Source organism: Polyergus mexicanus, unplaced genomic scaffold, assembly GCF_030449975.1.
Source record: "Polyergus mexicanus isolate NDT 795.1 unplaced genomic scaffold, iyPolMexi1.0 SCAF_11, whole genome shotgun sequence".
Taxonomy (NCBI): domain Eukaryota; kingdom Metazoa; phylum Arthropoda; class Insecta; order Hymenoptera; family Formicidae; genus Polyergus; species Polyergus mexicanus.
This window is the reverse complement of record NW_027223331.1, coordinates 7,665,927-7,683,616: the sequence shown is the minus strand read 5'-3', so window position 1 is coordinate 7,683,616 and position 17,690 is coordinate 7,665,927. Positions and strand designations below refer to the sequence as shown.

The window sequence follows — 17,690 nt, the reverse complement described above, 5'->3', positions numbered from 1 at the left end:
CCAATAGCATAACTGATAATAATAGAAAACGGTATAACAATAAATATTATAAATTATTAGTTTCGTTATTTATATATTATTATAATACTTAATTATTATTATTTAATATTAATTATTATATTATTTTATTATTATCATATTATTCGTAATTAATATTTTTTTACGTATTATTGTTATTGTTTTCTTTATTAAATAATAATAAACTCATAGTATTTATTATCTTATTGTTTTAATTTACTTATGCTATTGAAAATTTGTATGCGATGGCATATCATCCAACTGAATTCAATTATATAATTTAATTATGTTATTTAATTATAATCTATTTCTTTGAGAAAAATAACATTCTTTTTATTGATACATAATAGAGAATTTATATCTTTCAAAGACTTTTCATTATTCTTCATAAATGGCATTATTTATATATATTTAGCGAGCGTTCTACGACTTTTAATCAAGATTACTTCAACCAAAGCCACTTCAACCAAACTCCAATTAAATTAATCGTTGACTAATTCAACTGGCAGAATTACAGCAAATTATCTAATTATATAACTCATTGTCCTTAATCTAATTTTTTCATGATTCAAACGCCATAATCCTGTCTATATTAAAACAAAATACTGTCAATACTATTTAATAAATTAATCGTCGATTAAATTAATTGAAATTTAATTGCGTGCGTGAAAAGTGGCTCTCGAATTTTTATTTAGAAAAGGAAAATTGGAATCCTGATAAATAAAGAGTATGATGACTAACCGTTAATTTTCATGTAAATTTATGCGTACGAGAAGTATATACATGTATATAAATATATACCCGTTATATTCTAGACTATACATATCATCCCTAAAAGATGTCTAAAAGACAACTTAAAGATATCTTATCGTGTCTTTTAGATATCTCTAAAATAAATCTCTTGGCTTTGTTGCGCTGTCTGGGATTTAACCGTTAAAAATATATAACCATTTAAAGTAAGCATAAAGCTAATAAATATATAATATACTAATAGAACTAATAAATACTAGAGCAAGATAACAAAAGAGAAAAAATATATAAATAATAAAATTATATTTTCATAATTTTTAATTAAATTAGATATTATTAAACATATTAATAGATAGATAAATTACACACACACACACACACACAGACACAATTATTTTATTTTATTTAAACAAAGCACAATAAACAAAACTTCTATTTGTAATATTATACTTAGAATAATTATGAAATGTTACATAATAAAGATAAAATAAAAGATTGCTTCATGAAACAAAACAAAACGTTACGCTATATAAATAATTTTTATTATAATTATAATAAATAATTAAGTTATTTATGATAAGTGTTATTTTTAATAATTTATTTAATACTATTAATATTTTGTTTATAATATTTAATGATAAAATCATATAATTTATTTATATGAAAGATAATTATAATATACATCTTATTCAAATATATATAACATTCAGTTTTTAAGATCTAAGAAAGAAATGGACGGAAAGTTTCTATTTTCCTTTAAATGAGTTATTTATACTAATTGGCTCGTGATGAAATCGAGGAAGGCTGTAACCTTTGTATATACTCCTGGAAAACCTGGTTCTGCGCATTTAAAACCATATGATACTATTCCAATAATATAATAAAATTTATGATCTCGAGGACTAGGAGACATCATTGGCCCACCACTGTCACCCTGAAAAACCATATTTCATATCGTTAGTAAAAAATAAATTAGTAATAATTAATAAAAAATATTTATTTAGCAAATTAGTAGACCTTTTGTCTTTTAAATTTCAGTTTTGTTTTTTTTTTTAAATTGCTATATTATAATTCGTTTCTCATTATACATCGTATTAACACACACAAGTCGTTACATGTATAAATAACAACAAAAATACAAAAATTTTTAGAAGTTTATAGAATTATGCTTATAGCAAACTATTAATTGGATAGTAATAAAATTATATCAATAATGATACTAAGAAGGATAAAAAAAAAATCGATTTGGAATCAAAGTATGGATAGCTCAAATTAAAAACAATTAACTTTTCGGAGAATACCTGCTCAATTTATTAAAGCGTATAATATATGCGCATAACTTAATTAATTAATTTTTTTATTGATTAAGCCATTTTTAAAAAATATGGCAAATAAATTTATAAATTTTTTATTAATTTTTTCTCTCAATATAATTCTACAATTATTTCTCACCTGACAGGCATCTTTTCCACCTCGAGCATAGCCGGCACATAGAACGCGGCTATCTATTACATTTCCTTTAAAATTCTGAAAAGCTCTTTTGCATTCTTCTTCTGTACGTACAGGAATTTGTGTCTGCAAAAGCCGACTGCTTGTGGGTCCGCCTAAAAAAAATAACAATATTATAAAATAAATTATATTATAATAAAAATATAAAAAGTAATTTTAATCAGAATAAATGTTTCTTATAGATTTTTGGTCACAAAAAACAATGCCGCTCTCCAAATTGCTGCATCATGTCAGGTTTCAAAGCTATTTTGAATTTTAAAGTGAAAAATCAGCGATTTCTAATTTATAGCAATTTGGACAACGGCGTTTCTTTTTGTGGCCGAAAATCTATAAGAAACACCTACTGTAATTGGAATTACTTGACAAAAATTTTTTTTTGGTCCGTATAATTATAATACAAAGCATTTTAGCACTATCTGACATATAAAATTATTACATATTTATTAAATTTTTCATGTATACATACATATATTTATCAGATTATAATCAGAAATTAGAAAAATTTATCACAGATTATAATTAGTAAAGAATATGCGAATTTGTGTGCGTGTAGTTTTTATTTCAATCAGTACTTACGGAAAATAACCGATCCCCATCCAGCAACGAAAGGATATGTATTCTCCAGATTTCTATATCTATTAAAATCATCTACTGGAAGACAAATGGGATGAACCGTTGCTGAAAATTTATAAAGTTGATATCAATTTATTATAAAGTGATAAGAAAAGAAGTTAAAAAAATTCTATATATATAGAAACTATCTAAGTTATAATATCTAATTTTGCTAATAGCTAATATCTGTTTTTGAAAATTGTGATGACAATATTTAGTTTTGCGCAGATTTTATCGATTTTATAAATCAAATACCTATATATTTTAATGTATCTATTATATTTGTAGAAAAGATCTAATTGTAAATGTAAAGATTTATCCTTAATCAAATAATTTTCACTTAGAAGCGAAAAGGAAAACAATTTTTTAAAAACAATCTTTGAAAAGTTTTGATATCTCTTTGTAATTCTTTTTGGCGCGAAATGATAAATATATCATAACGAATTACGTTGACAAAAAGACAAAGCGCGGGAAAAATAAAAATAAATAAATAATAAATTTTACACGGTTTCTTGGTCTTTTTTGAGAACAATCATGTAAAAAAAAAAAAAAAAAAAAATTAATAGAATAGGGGAAACTCACGTGTAAAAGATACTTCTAGAGTCGTTTTCAGGACAGCCACATCGTTCGTATGGCTCGTGGGATTGTAGTCGGGGTGTATTGCTTTTCTCTCGATAAAGTCCTCGAAGGGAGACGCTCCATCGAAATCGTTGTTGAGATCCAAGTCACCTACACGTACTTTGAACAAATCGTCCCGTCCGTGTACGCAATGCGCAGCAGTGAGCACGTGCCGAGTGGAAATCAAAGCGCCGCCGCAAAGCCATCTCGGAACATTCGGATCTCTCGGGCTTCTATATCCGAGAGCGGTGAGCCAAGGCCAAGCACCTGCAAAATTCAATCAATTAGTTATTATTATTAGCGTTACAGATTCATTAATAACACTGACAATGACACTGATCTATGTGACGCTTAATATTTTGTAATCGGCATTTGTATCAATATTGTATCGATTAAGCATTAAAATTTAAGATTCTGCCGAAACGAAGGCTATGTAAAATTAAAAGCAAATTAAGCTATTTATTTTCGCTTATTGACATGTGAAAAAAAAATCGTTCGTAACAGAAAGAAAAGTCTTCAATTTTCGCAAAGAGAAAATCGATGAAAAGAAAACGCTTCTATAAAATTTCTCCGAGTTTAGAAAACAAGGAAGACGTATTTTAAAATTATAAACTTTCTCAGAAACATATTATAATTTTTTTAAATATGATCGTTGACGTTTTGTGTGATAAGGAATAAAAAAATATATTAAAACGTTGATCTTGAGAGTTTCTCTAGCATAAAAGTCATTCGTACCTAACGAAGCTGGCTCGCCACCAACAATTCTACGTAGCGTTACATTACTGAATCCGCAATCGGGTGGATACAAAGGACCGTATACAGTATTCGTGATCTCGCTACGACCTTGATCGCCTTCCAAATTGTTGTCTGCGTTTCCTGTATTACCGGTATTTCCGCCATTGATGTTGATAGGACAGCAAACTCGAGGATCTCTACCCTCGAATCCGCAAACCGAAGAACGGAGAAAATTTGCTACCGCTGGATCTTGAGAATTCGATTGCAAAAGGTTGAGCAACGCTGCACAATTTCTGATATTTATGCATATGCCAGGTTGTCCTTGCGGATTCTGGCATGAACCTGTAACGTCAAAGCTTAAATTTAACGAAGTTAATACTATTATTTAGTGAATTCCTTTAAAAAAAGTCGATACGATTTTTTATCTATATGCACATCAGTGTATAATTTTATAGACTAACGTTTTTATAAAATTTGCTTTAGACGATCTATAACTCGCGATAAAAGACTTAGGATAAGATTCTATTTATAATCTTATGTGCTATATATCCTAATGTATATATACGTGTATATATTCTAATACGTATTTTTTGTATGTATGCATATTAAACTTCTTCAAATATTTTCTGTATTACACGATACATAAAACTGTAAATAAAATTCCATATGTCTTGTAAATAACTTCTTATACATTGACATAGTATTAATTTTAGATATATAATATACATATATTTTACATATATTGTATAAAAATTAGATTAATTATAATGTCCCGTAAATACTTCGTTATTACAGTTATAATGATCAATTCTTCAAAAATCTCTGATTAATCAATATAGGAATTATAGGATAGTCGTACATAATTGTAGAAATATGATTTAGCCTGAAGGATTGTATACATACAGTTTTCGTAATGAAATGCATTTTATTGCGCAATAAACTATCAAGCATTAAACATTTATGTAGATTTGATAAAGATTTATGTATGTCTGATCTTATATCTAAATACTAGTTATAGTATGTAAATGCATTTTCTGTGAAACAAGTGAATAATATGTTTGCTAATGTTGTTAATGTTGCATCGTTAAGTACTGTCTTTTAAAATCTCATGACTATAAATTTAAAGTATTCCGGTAAGTATATCATCATGGTTTCATCATTTCATTGTACAGTGAAATACATTTATGAAGCAAGATCAATTCTATGGATACGTCTAGCTATTCATTGTCAGATATTTATGCCGCATAAAGTTAAAACTTATATCTTTCCTTATTTTAGAGCAAAATATTATATGTATATTTATAAAAAGATTTTCTTTTCAAATTAATTATTGATTTCGAAATATTTCTTTGATATATTAATATGTAACACATACCATACATATATATTACATTTGATCATGTTCTTTATTTGTTTCATTGATTATGTAATTTTTAACTTTTTATCCTTTATTGAAGACTTTTTTAATTTGCAATATTTATTATAGAATTTCTTAAACTTATATATTGCATTAAGATATAATATATTGCATAACTGTACAAACTCTTTCTATCGATTGTATCTTTAAGTTTTAAGTATTGTAATTATATCACTATTTATATCACAATAAAGCAGTCGTAATAACTTATTTCTATTCATATTATTTTATAAATCAATAACCGCGACCACTTCCGGCAAATTTTCTACCGATTCAATTATGTTACATGTGATTATAATAATTAATTAATATGAAAATAGAATCGTGATGATTATATAATGAGCCGTTAATTTTTTATTATGTCGCACAACGATTATTCTTTCTTAAATTTCTTCTTTCTTCTATTTAATTAAAAAAAAAATTATATAAGAAAATGCCTGTCCTAAACATATATTCTTAATTATTGTGATATTAATAATTTCTCGTTGAAACTTTCAGTATTTATCACAAAATACACTTTACATCATATTAATTTCAATCACGAATCTGACAGACTGTATAATCAAATGATTCTTTTAACTTGTGGCGGTATTTTTCTCAGAAACATCGAATCATTGAAAAGAAAATGTAAAATGTCGCAACAAATCGGCCTCCAGCCGACCTTCATCGACGGTCATACTATATTACAGGAGACTCTCGTTCTTTCGGTTTAAAGAATCTCGCCTTGGCCGTGTTCGGATAATTCTATGTCAATACCTGCTACTATAATTTCTCGGTAATCTGAGTAATAATATAATGTAAAAAGTTTTTAAATTTCATATACCTATAAAGATTAATTAAAAATTTGTGAAGAAAAAATAGCAAATTTTGCACGCGTTAAATTATTAAAAAATATAGTTTTTAATATACAAAAATATATTGATTTAATTATCATAAAACGATATAATATAATATATAATTTAGATATAACTTTTATAAAAGTCTTATAATATTTCTTACAATATATAGTAATGAAGACTGTTAAAGCCATTAAGTCATTATGGATAAAGTAATAATTAAGACGGAAGACACATTCGAGAATAATGACAGCAATATGTATTTACATAGAATTAGATAATACAATATTTTGTGTCTAGACATATGGATATTCTTTCGTTCAAAATATTAATTCGCTGTTATAAGAAATAAATAGGTATTAGTAATTCGCAAGTAAAATCTGACCGACGTTTGTGACGAGATTGTAATGGAATCTGTAGACACATATATTACTCGAAATGGTAATAAAAAACACATACCTTGAGACTGCGTTGATGGTATTAATATACATAGCAAACTGATGAATACGATGACGGAAGACCACATCATAAATCACGCGTCTATCCTAAAAATTCACATACATTATATTATCTCATTGTCAATATTTAATCATGTCAATCTTGTCAATCATACAATTTATAAATAAATTTTTTGTATCCCCAAGTAGTTTCAATAATTAGATTGTTAAGAAATGTAAAATGGGCCTTAGATTACACATCAGCAAAACTGGAAAACAAAAAAGAAACGAGATGCATTGCTTGAGATTTAAGAGAGAAAAGATACGCGTGTGAAGAGGAGTGTTAAATAAGAACATTGCAAAGAAATTCAATGGACGTAGCACGTGCTCGGAGATTTCGATGCTTCTACAGCGCTATTAGGTTTTTACTGGGCGTAAAAATAAGTTCTGCTTGGGTACCCCCCGCGACATTGAATGAATGCGAACCAAACATAATGGATGATTTATATTAGACATTTGCAACCTAGCGTGACAAGATTGTTAGCGGATTCCCCTGCGATTCATTTCATGGTCAAAGTTAATTACAAGTTATATCTGACATTGAGAAATAAAATCACTCCGAATTAAATAAAAATAGCATCACACTAATAACATCAACTCGAAGATATATACGCACATTGAAATAGTTACAATATTGACAAATTATTAAAATTTCCCGGAAAGATTACTGTGAAACGATAAGTCAATAATTTAATTATAGTCTCAAAATAAAAAACCACGTTTTCTTGTTAAATTTAAAAGACAATTTATAATACGTATACTGATGCAAAATCTTATAATATCTATATATATTATTTAGTATATATAACATGTATACTAATGGAATAAATATTCTTATTCAAAGTTTAATAAATACTAATAAATTTCAAAGTTTTTAAAATTTTGCTAAAAAAAAAGCTATATCCCAAATTCATAAAAAAATCGACGGTTGAAAAATTATGAAAACAGATAGAAGATATACTTATTATGTTTGAAATCGAAAGACAATAAAAACACTTTTTATTTAATTATTAAATATCACAACGTTCATGTTATCTTGTTTAGAACAATATTAAGAATTTTGTTTACTTTCTTATCATGTTTACCGATAGTATATATCTTTATAAGAAGTGTCTAATAATAAGATGCTAATATATATATCGAAGTATTGTAATACAACACGGACACACATCTTTTGCCTTAATTATTATATTGATGCTTATAATTATCATGACAATATATATATAATTTAGAAATTCAAGCCAACTGCAGTCAAGTATAATTATCATACAAATCGATCAGAAGATGTAATGTTTAACAAAACATAATTTTTTTCGCGCGTTAATTAGGCATCAGCAATTTTCGAAATAATATAATGCAATTTTTATTTGATAACTTGATACGCACATCAATTTCAAATACATAATTTATCGTAACATTGCTATCATGGGGTTAAAGCTGAAAGACAAAATGACAAAGAGAGAGAAAGAGATTAAAATTGATACGATATAATCCATTCCTTTAGATTTTATCGGCTAGAGAAGAGCTATTATGTGGCAAAAATAATTTTTATATACTTATGACAATAGAAACTGAAGTGATAATTGATATAAAAATTAATAAAAAATTATTGTGTGTGTGTGTATTGTATATTATTAAAAATTTTATTTACATTAAAATTTTCAAAACGGATATTAATTCAATCTGCTTTAATTATTACTTACTAATTAATTAATATGTTGCACACGATTGAGATCGTTTTACACAGAAGTAAAGATACTGGTTATTGATAGATCAATGAGAACAGCGGGAATCGTCGATGAACACCGCACGAGGATTACTGAATTGCTCTCCTCTGCCGCATTCTCTTTATAACGGACAGAGAAGCAATCAACCAATAGTCATATGCTAGACTGGGATTTTATTGTATGCGTGTAAATATGAAAGTTTCTTCCATGTATATTCATGTATATATATGAGATATATGAGAATTGCTGAAATATATCTTCGCATGCTAAATATATATAAATGCCGATTGTTACAATATGAAACAACCAAAATGATATATCTTTTCTGCTTTACACACATCTGTGTGTATAACTTAAAACTAAACTTGTATTAATAATTCATCATTTACATATATAAAATATCTATATTTTATATTTTTCTATTATATATATATATATATATATATATATATATATATATATATATACATATACACACACAATATTTTCTTTATTAATTTATACACTGTTGATGACAATTAAGTTATTTTTAAGCCATATAAAAAAGATCTTGCTATGATATATTAATAGTTTTTGAATATTATTAATAATAGCTAATGCGTATTAAAAAAAAATTGAGTTACGAAATCAAAAATAAATAAAAAACTCTATTAATTTTAATTAAATTTTACTTAATTTTAAGAAAATATTATATATATATATATGTTACAAAAAATATTTTGTTATAAAAATTATAAGTTATCAACAAATTACGACTTTCCATTAAGCTTTTTGATAAGAAAGAATCAATTCCAAGTGCTTTTAAAAAAGCAGTTGAATTTTAATGTCACATCATTTTACTATACATATGTCACAGTATTTTTAAATGTATAAAATCAGTTGATAATTTTTAAAATGTAAGTATATGTTTTGTTGCGTGAAAAAAATTGTTTTGCAAATAATTTTGTACATTTTATGTTATTGATATTTTAAAAAAGTATGACATAATTATACTTAAATGTAATATTCTCCATTATATGTACGATTTTAAGCAAAAAAGCATATCATTTTACTTGTTTCATATTGTAACAATCGGCATTTATTTATATATTTAGCATGCGAAGATATATTTCACAATTTTCATATATCTCACATATATACATGAATATATACATGGAAGAATCTTTCGTATTTACACGCATACAATTAAACCCCAGTCTAGCACTATTGGTTGATTGCTTCTCTGTTCGTTATTGTATTTATTTATTATACATATAACTAATATGTATATGATAGATATAATCAAACTGTCATATTGCTATACAAATGTGCACACACAATCAAGAACTTTATTCTCTTTATGAAAAAAATCGGTGTCCTGGAATATTCGTAAAAGTTTCATGCTTCAGATTCCCGATATGAGTCATCGGGAAAAATCTTATATAATATGGCTATTGAGAAGACCTTTTTCATAATCAATTATATCTCGCCTTTTTGTTTTTCCAATGTTACTTTGGATAATCTCTCTTTCTTTCTTTCTCTCAATTCTGTTTTAAATTTCTGGGCTTGAGAAAGAAAGGTGACCTTGAATTATCGTTTATGTTGCTCATACACGATACATAATGATGTTTTAATTTATCATATCTTTGATAATTACAAAGCGGTGCGAGGTCACACAGTTCCGCGTACGCGATGATTTACCGATAATAAACAGCAACCAATTTTATATCTTTTGTATTTGATAGTGCAAGCGTGCATTACTAACACAGACATTTTGTATATCACGAGTGAATTTTTTAATCATGTTCACAATCAGTAATATCGAATACATAATCGTATGTACGAGTGTATAGCGAATCAAATAATTTTAAGAGTTTTAAAACATGATACCTTTTCAAAGAATCATGTATTTTGCATAACATTTACTCTAGTGTTGTAACAGTAAGTCAATACAATTTTGCATTATTATTTTAATTTATTATATATAGTATAAATTTTTTTATTATTTATATGAAAGTATATAGAATTATTATTTTTCTTGATTTACAATCATAATTAATATAAATGTGTGTCCACCTGTGCTCTTATTTCGTAAAATAAGAAGTCGGCAACTATATGGCAAATATATCTTTTTTGTTTACGATCTTTGAAATAGACCGTATTATACGCATTATATGCACATCATCTCCGAAATTTTAATTATATATGAACTATATTATATGAATAGTTAAATTAATATATTCAATTAAACAATAGCTAAAATTTGTGTTGTATAAAATACAATGGTCGTAGAACTATTACACTTAATAATCTTAATAAATGAATTTTGATAAATAATTTTGTTATATGGCAGTGTAAAAATATTTTCATGATGACAATCATTCATCAGTAATGAAACAAATTACATATATGTAAGATTTTAGTAAGATTAGATAACATTAATCGGAAATAATAAAATTTATAATTTAGCAGAAATGTATGTATGTGTATGTGTAGATCTTTATAAATATTTTTCAGATTTTTTACAATAATCTTTAATAATATATAATAATATCTTTAATAATATTTAATAATACTTCTCTCGCTTTTTCTTTTTCAATTCATTCTTTAATATCAAACTAGTAACAGAAAATCTTATGATGTATCTTTTCATGTTATTTTTTATATATTACATTTTATATCGAACATTGACAAAATAAAATTATTTATGTCACAGTATTAACTTGAATATTGAAGATATTTCAATGTCATAAAAAAAGTGTTGCTTTTACTATGGATTATTATAACTAGAGAACAGTATATTGGATTCTATTATGTAACATAACATATATATAAGAGTGACAATATATATAAGGCCTGACAATACAGTGATTTTTTTCTGTAAATTTCATACATACAATGGCGATTATTTTTAATTCAAAATTGCTTAATTATTCTGCAGATCAAATATTCGTTTATATTTATAACTTAGGCTAAGTCTTTGGCATAGCATCGATGATATTAATGAAAGAAGTTTAATATGGAAATAATTTCTTTTAAATATAAACTTATCATATATTATTTTCGGCATTATTTCAAATAGCGTGCTATGTTCCAATTTAATTTGATATCAAGTTTAGTTTAATATTAAATAAAAAGAAATAAATATAATTAAACAAATATAATTTGAATAATGTACTAATGATATTCTTTCTCACATAAAAAATAATTGATAGTAAATTACAATTGCAAATAATAACTTTCCAATATTTAGATCTATGTTAATATTATATAATATTTAGGATAAAAAAATAGGGTATTAATATTAAAGATACAAATCAGTATATAAAAAGACATAAAGAAGAAAAAACCAGCTATGCTTTAAATTATTATTAGTAATGTGACATGTAATACTATTATATGACATGTAATAGAATTTTGTCAAGATCACAAATTTAATCCAAGCATTACAAAAATTTACATGATATCAATAAAATATTTACAATAGAAATTTCATTAGTCTCATAAATTGAAGTACACTGAATGCATATAATTTATATAATATGTATTGTATACCAGAAGTACTATGTCGATATAAAGTCAAATTAAGTTGCCAAACTATATATCTTTGTATATATTTTTTTAACTATGTTTTATACTCAAAGATATATAATATTTTTGTAAAGTCATATAAGAGAGTTATTTTAAATTTCTTATAGTATAGATTTGTTTACGTCGTATACATATATAAACAAAGATAAAAATTAAATATTGATTAATCATTAATATATGTAAACAAATTTAGTCTTCAATATATTTATCATTATTATCATTATGCATAAAACCAACCGCAGTCAGAGATGTATTAAAATTGAACATTGACAACTCTTCTTGTTTTCTTGAGGAACTCTGCTCATATTTCGTAATTATTTTGATTATCCATTACATTTTTACATCATTAATCCATTGTAATAGTGGTAACCCAACACAATTTCTCCTGGATGGACCATCTTGAGAAATATTTAATATCATGTATACATACATACATATTATATATATTAGAAATATTTAGAAATATATGAATTATATCTAATTACATTTTAAAAAGAGGCAGATATGAAAAACCTTAAACTATGTCGAAGTAGTGAACTCCTTATGTAGAAAAGTTTCAATATCCACTCGACATATAGGACAACGTTTATTGGTGCATAACCATCGATCAACGCAATCGATATGAAATAAATGCATACATGGAAGCCTCCTACAAAACAAAACAAAATTTACAATATATAGAAAATTTTATTAAAGCTATATAAAAATTTTGAAACTAATTACCTGACACTTTCACAATCTTCAAATTCAGATAAACATATTGTACACTTCTCGATAGCATCTTCTCCATTTTCAACCTTTTTTACCTATAAACGAATATATTTATGTAACATATTGTAACATTATCTAAATCTAATAGGTTGCTTTTATACATGTAGTATAAATAAAATACATGTAAAATAATATTAAAAGCTTTCGCTATAAACATCTATCCTTACCCGTTTGTATTTATGTGGGAATGTGTTGCTTTCAATAGATTCTTGTGTAGCCCCACAATTTATATGACCCATACGTCGTAAATCAACAATGCGCATATAATTGTCCAATCGAGCGGACATGTGACGCGCTCCTTGCAAAACAAAATCCGATAGACCGAACGGTGGATATGGTATCATATCATGTGTTCCAGATCCTTGCTGTATGTGTATGTAAAACAAGATGAATGAATGATTGAACGCAATATCTAGAATCACGCATTATGTGTACTTCATATTAAAAAAAAAAAAAAAAACATACCATATGAGGATGGAAACTAATGTGAACGTGATGCATACGTTGAGACGGCCGTTGATGCGGATCATAATGATACATATGATGATGCACATGTTGATGTACCGGCATTGAGGGCAACATTATTGGAGGAGTCTGCTCCATTTCTTCCACGCCATTTAACGGATTTACCTGTGAGTAATATAAAATGCAAATTACAAGATGATATCGGGAGATGTTATATTCTAACAAAAATCAAATTACGATTATAGGTAGCACAGGGCATGATCCTCTATAGAAATTAGGTGGCCCTCGAGCCTCAGGATGGCTATAAACAGTAGGTTGTTGCGGAGATGGTAAAATAGGGGGAAGATAATTTTCCGTATATGCTGCGTTATCTGTTTCATTGTTACATCGAGCACTCGAAGGACTGTTGTTTTCGCCACTTCTTCGAGCAACATACGTCGATGAATGTATATGAGAATTACATGGTCCCGCATTACTAAAAGTATAATTTACAAATAAATATTTTTTATCAGATAAAATATAATACAGTAACATTAATACTAACGCGACATGATGCGACGAAAATCTGTGATAAAGCCTTCGTCTATGTATTTCTTGCATGCGTTGTTGATTTACCCACAATCTTTCTTGAAGTGGGTGCATGCGTGGTCTTGTTACATTCGCAGATGCATCTAAATGAAATAATAATAAAAACTTTATATTTTTCATTTATATATATATATATATATATATATATATAATAAATAAGTTTATTATTGATAAACGATAAACATTTATAAAAAGAACTCTTACCTCCTACAGATCCATAACGTGAATGAGCAGGTATTCTGTGATTGTGATACATGCCTCTATTATGCATGTTATGGTGTGTTAAATGATTCCAATAATCCATGCCTGTGAATCCACGCATACAGTGTGGGTTACTTCTAAAAAAAAAAAAAAAAAAAATTATTCATATGTCATAATAATTATATAATCACAATTTACAAAAAAAATTCAAAATATTCAAACATACACACACACACATACACACAATATAGTTTACCTATGATTATAATCTGCTGACCATGGACTAACTACAGGATTTGTCGATGTAGACGGTGTGTGTTCTTCATCAGATTCTACAGTTAAGTCAACTACAGTAACTGTATGATTATCTTCACTCGCATTTTCTAACGAATTCTATAACAATGTAAGAAATATATTTTTTTTTAAATAAAGTTTTTATAATATACATAGAAATCTATATAATATATATATATAATGTATGTAAGTATGTATATATGTATGTATGTGTTCATGTGTAGCCTTTCTACACCAAAAAAATTAATAGTACTTAAATAATACTTTGAAAGATATTTGAAAGAGATTTTATATAATTAAAATATTATTTATATATTACATTATTTATGTATACATACCTTGACATTATGATTAACAGTACCAAGTACTTCAACTGAACTGTCTTCATCATCACTATCACTACTAGAGGACCAATCTAGTTGCAAATCTGGTGCTGATGGCGTGTCATCGTTTTCTATTAAAATTAAAAAATTAACTATTTATAAGAATAATTAATTAAGTATGTTTAGTATATTATAAATGCTATAAACATACGAGGTGTATGCACTGATTTCACTTCTTGACGAGTTAACATATTTGAATTATATGCTGAACGATGTAAACTAATAGCCAGACTCAAATTATGATCTCCCACACTTTCTAACACACTTATAGGATCTATATTTGTTGTTGATCTCGTTATACTGTAAATAAAATAACATTTATGTTTTATTTATATATTATGTATTATATATTATTTATAATAGTATTTTATAAAAGAAAAACAACTGTATACATAAATATATTAATAAACTATAAATACTTGTTTGAAATAGAATGTTCTGATAATCTAGATGGTCCAGCTATACTCAAATTATCTGGTTGTTGACCATTCAATAACTTTTGCTCTTCGTTTCTTTTAGTTTTATGTTTGATTGCTAAATCACGATCGTGTAAAATTCTTTTCGTCCTATAATTATTACATAATCTCTCCTCGCAAGAATTATTCAACTGCCGAGTTGGTGGCTCTTTCTTAGAATTTCTATCTTGTCTATTTTGGCACATATTACAATTTAAGAGATTAGATTGCCAATATTCCTGTGAATCACTAGTGATATCTGGTGGTGTTAAAAAATTCCCATAAACAAAATTATTCTCAGAAGTAGTAGGATGAGTTGAATTTGTATAAGGATCTATAGCTGCTACATCTGATTCCTCAATATCACTATCTGCAAATAAATGCTCATACTCCATTTCATTACCTATAAATAAGATATATTTGATTTATCTTATATTGTAGTCTTATATTATATGTGCATCTTAGATTATTAAAATATATTTTATATGTGCAAAATATTGATTAAAAAGTAATCAAGTTTCTCATATATACCAGAAGGAAATCGAGATTGCGGAGATGGATCAACTGTTGATGTAAATGCTGTATCAAATATATCAGCTAACGAAGTAGAATTAGCTTCTACAGACGCAGTTGTGGATTCTCCTTGAAACAGCTCATTTTGTTCCTCAGGCTTACCTTTATGCCAAACATTTTGCGAACTTGTACTTTCCTCCATTCTATTTCTACAATGGATTCAAAATTACAATAATAAATTCTACTAATTCTTAAAATAAGATTTAGATTTATAATAATGAAAATAATTCTTAAAATAAAATTTAGATTTATAATGAAAATAATTCTTTTTATATATATATATATATATATATATATATATATATGCAAATCTGCAATAGCAATAATCTGAATAAAAACTCAGCCCCGACGATTGAAAATTTTCCGTTTTTAATGGCAATGTTTTCACATTGCACAACTTCTCGATATCGAGAACGATATCGAATTACAGGAAACAAGTTTTACATGATACTACCAAAGATATAATGAAACTTTAGATATATATCTCCGACATATCTCTTGCTATATGTTATTACAATAAAGTCTTGGATCAATACGACGATAAAATAAATCGTGTATGCCGAAAATGCGTTTACCTTATAATTTCTTCAACACTTTCATCAAACGATAAGCGTATCTTCACCACGTCATTTTTATAAGATTTATTTTCTGTGACTCTGCGCGATCATACACTTAAATCATATTTTCCACATATGCTGATATTACCTTCGAAGTCGAGACACTACAAATTTGATTAAATTGCTATCTATTCAAACAAAAAAAAAAAAAAAAACGTGTGAATATATATAATTATTTTATGTCAGTGTAAAATAATGGTGAAATCGAAAAGAATTTATGTAGACTGGTGTAGAGACGGGTCTCTCTTCCTGTTAGCATAATACGCACATCTGGGAATCGCGATACCATCAATCGTATCTTTCGTCAACTACGTTGACTATTCAAAAGTTCCGTTGATCGTACAGTATACTACCTTTTCAATATCTCTTGTATCGCAAGTAAGCTCCGTAAAGTTAGCCGGATCACTTTAACTTTTTAATAATTAAAATTATATCTAATCGTTTGGTGATGATTGGTAGCCTAATTAAAACGTTTGGTGGTCAATCGTTTTTTTTTTTAATTAAATAATTAAAATACTGCATCGAATTCTGCATCGAATAAGCCCTAATTTAATCGATTAGACTAAAAATTAAAAATATCCGGCTAACTTTACACCAATATTTTAATTATTTAATTTAAAAAAAAAACGATTGACCACGCCAAAACGTTTTAATTAGGCTACCAATCATCACCAAACGATTAGATAATTTTAATTATTAAAAAGTTAAAGTGATCCGGCTAACTTTACGGAGCTTCGCAAATATTTTATGGGCTGCGGTCGGGAAGATGCTAGAAATGCTTCGAAGAGTTTGATTGACCAATCAGGACAAAAAGAGTAAATATTTCTTTATTCTGATTGGTTAATGCAATACTTCGAAGCATCTCTAGCGTCTTCTCGACCGCAGCCATAGTTACGTTTGTCCTATAGGAATTTTCGTCGATTTCTCTATTAATTTAATTATTTTTATGCGAAACAGTTACGTCGCTGGTAACCAGATAGTGTCAAAATAAAAAATTACACTAGGAATATTTATTGTTTTTGAATTGCCGCCACTAAGTCAACAAGCAGAATGG

At 26.8% G+C, this 17,690-nt stretch overlaps 2 protein-coding genes across 3 annotated transcripts; both read right to left on the bottom strand.

The window, feature by feature from the left end:
* Nucleotides 1–1,337: 1,337 nt before the first annotated feature.
* Nucleotides 1,338–12,615, bottom strand: LOC138937633 (venom protease). Of its 2 annotated transcripts, none has more exons than XM_070304084.1 (7): nt 12,527–12,615; nt 6,955–7,040; nt 4,243–4,584; nt 3,472–3,774; nt 2,854–2,955; nt 2,221–2,372; nt 1,338–1,702 (listed from the first exon to the last, which is right to left on the bottom strand). In XM_070304084.1, exons 2-7 carry the CDS (start codon nt 7,022–7,024, stop codon nt 1,538–1,540), a joined length of 1,134 nt encoding a protein of 377 aa, XP_070160185.1. In that variant the 5' UTR covers nt 7,025–7,040; nt 12,527–12,615; the 3' UTR covers nt 1,338–1,537. The 2 variants fall into 2 exon arrangements, with proteins under 2 accessions (XP_070160185.1, XP_070160184.1); XM_070304083.1 differs by lacking the exon at nt 12,527–12,615 and adding an exon at nt 8,696–8,874.
* Nucleotides 12,601–16,853, bottom strand: LOC138937632 (uncharacterized). The gene is made up of 14 exons (XM_070304082.1): nt 16,595–16,853; nt 15,978–16,168; nt 15,411–15,849; nt 15,143–15,291; nt 14,947–15,062; nt 14,571–14,707; nt 14,318–14,451; nt 14,070–14,196; nt 13,763–14,000; nt 13,526–13,690; nt 13,228–13,425; nt 13,013–13,095; nt 12,775–12,938; nt 12,601–12,687 (listed from the first exon to the last, which is right to left on the bottom strand). Exons 2-13 carry the CDS (start codon nt 16,159–16,161, stop codon nt 12,809–12,811), a joined length of 2,100 nt encoding a protein of 699 aa, XP_070160183.1. The 5' UTR covers nt 16,162–16,168; nt 16,595–16,853; the 3' UTR covers nt 12,601–12,687; nt 12,775–12,808.
* Nucleotides 16,854–17,690: the final 837 nt, after the last annotated feature.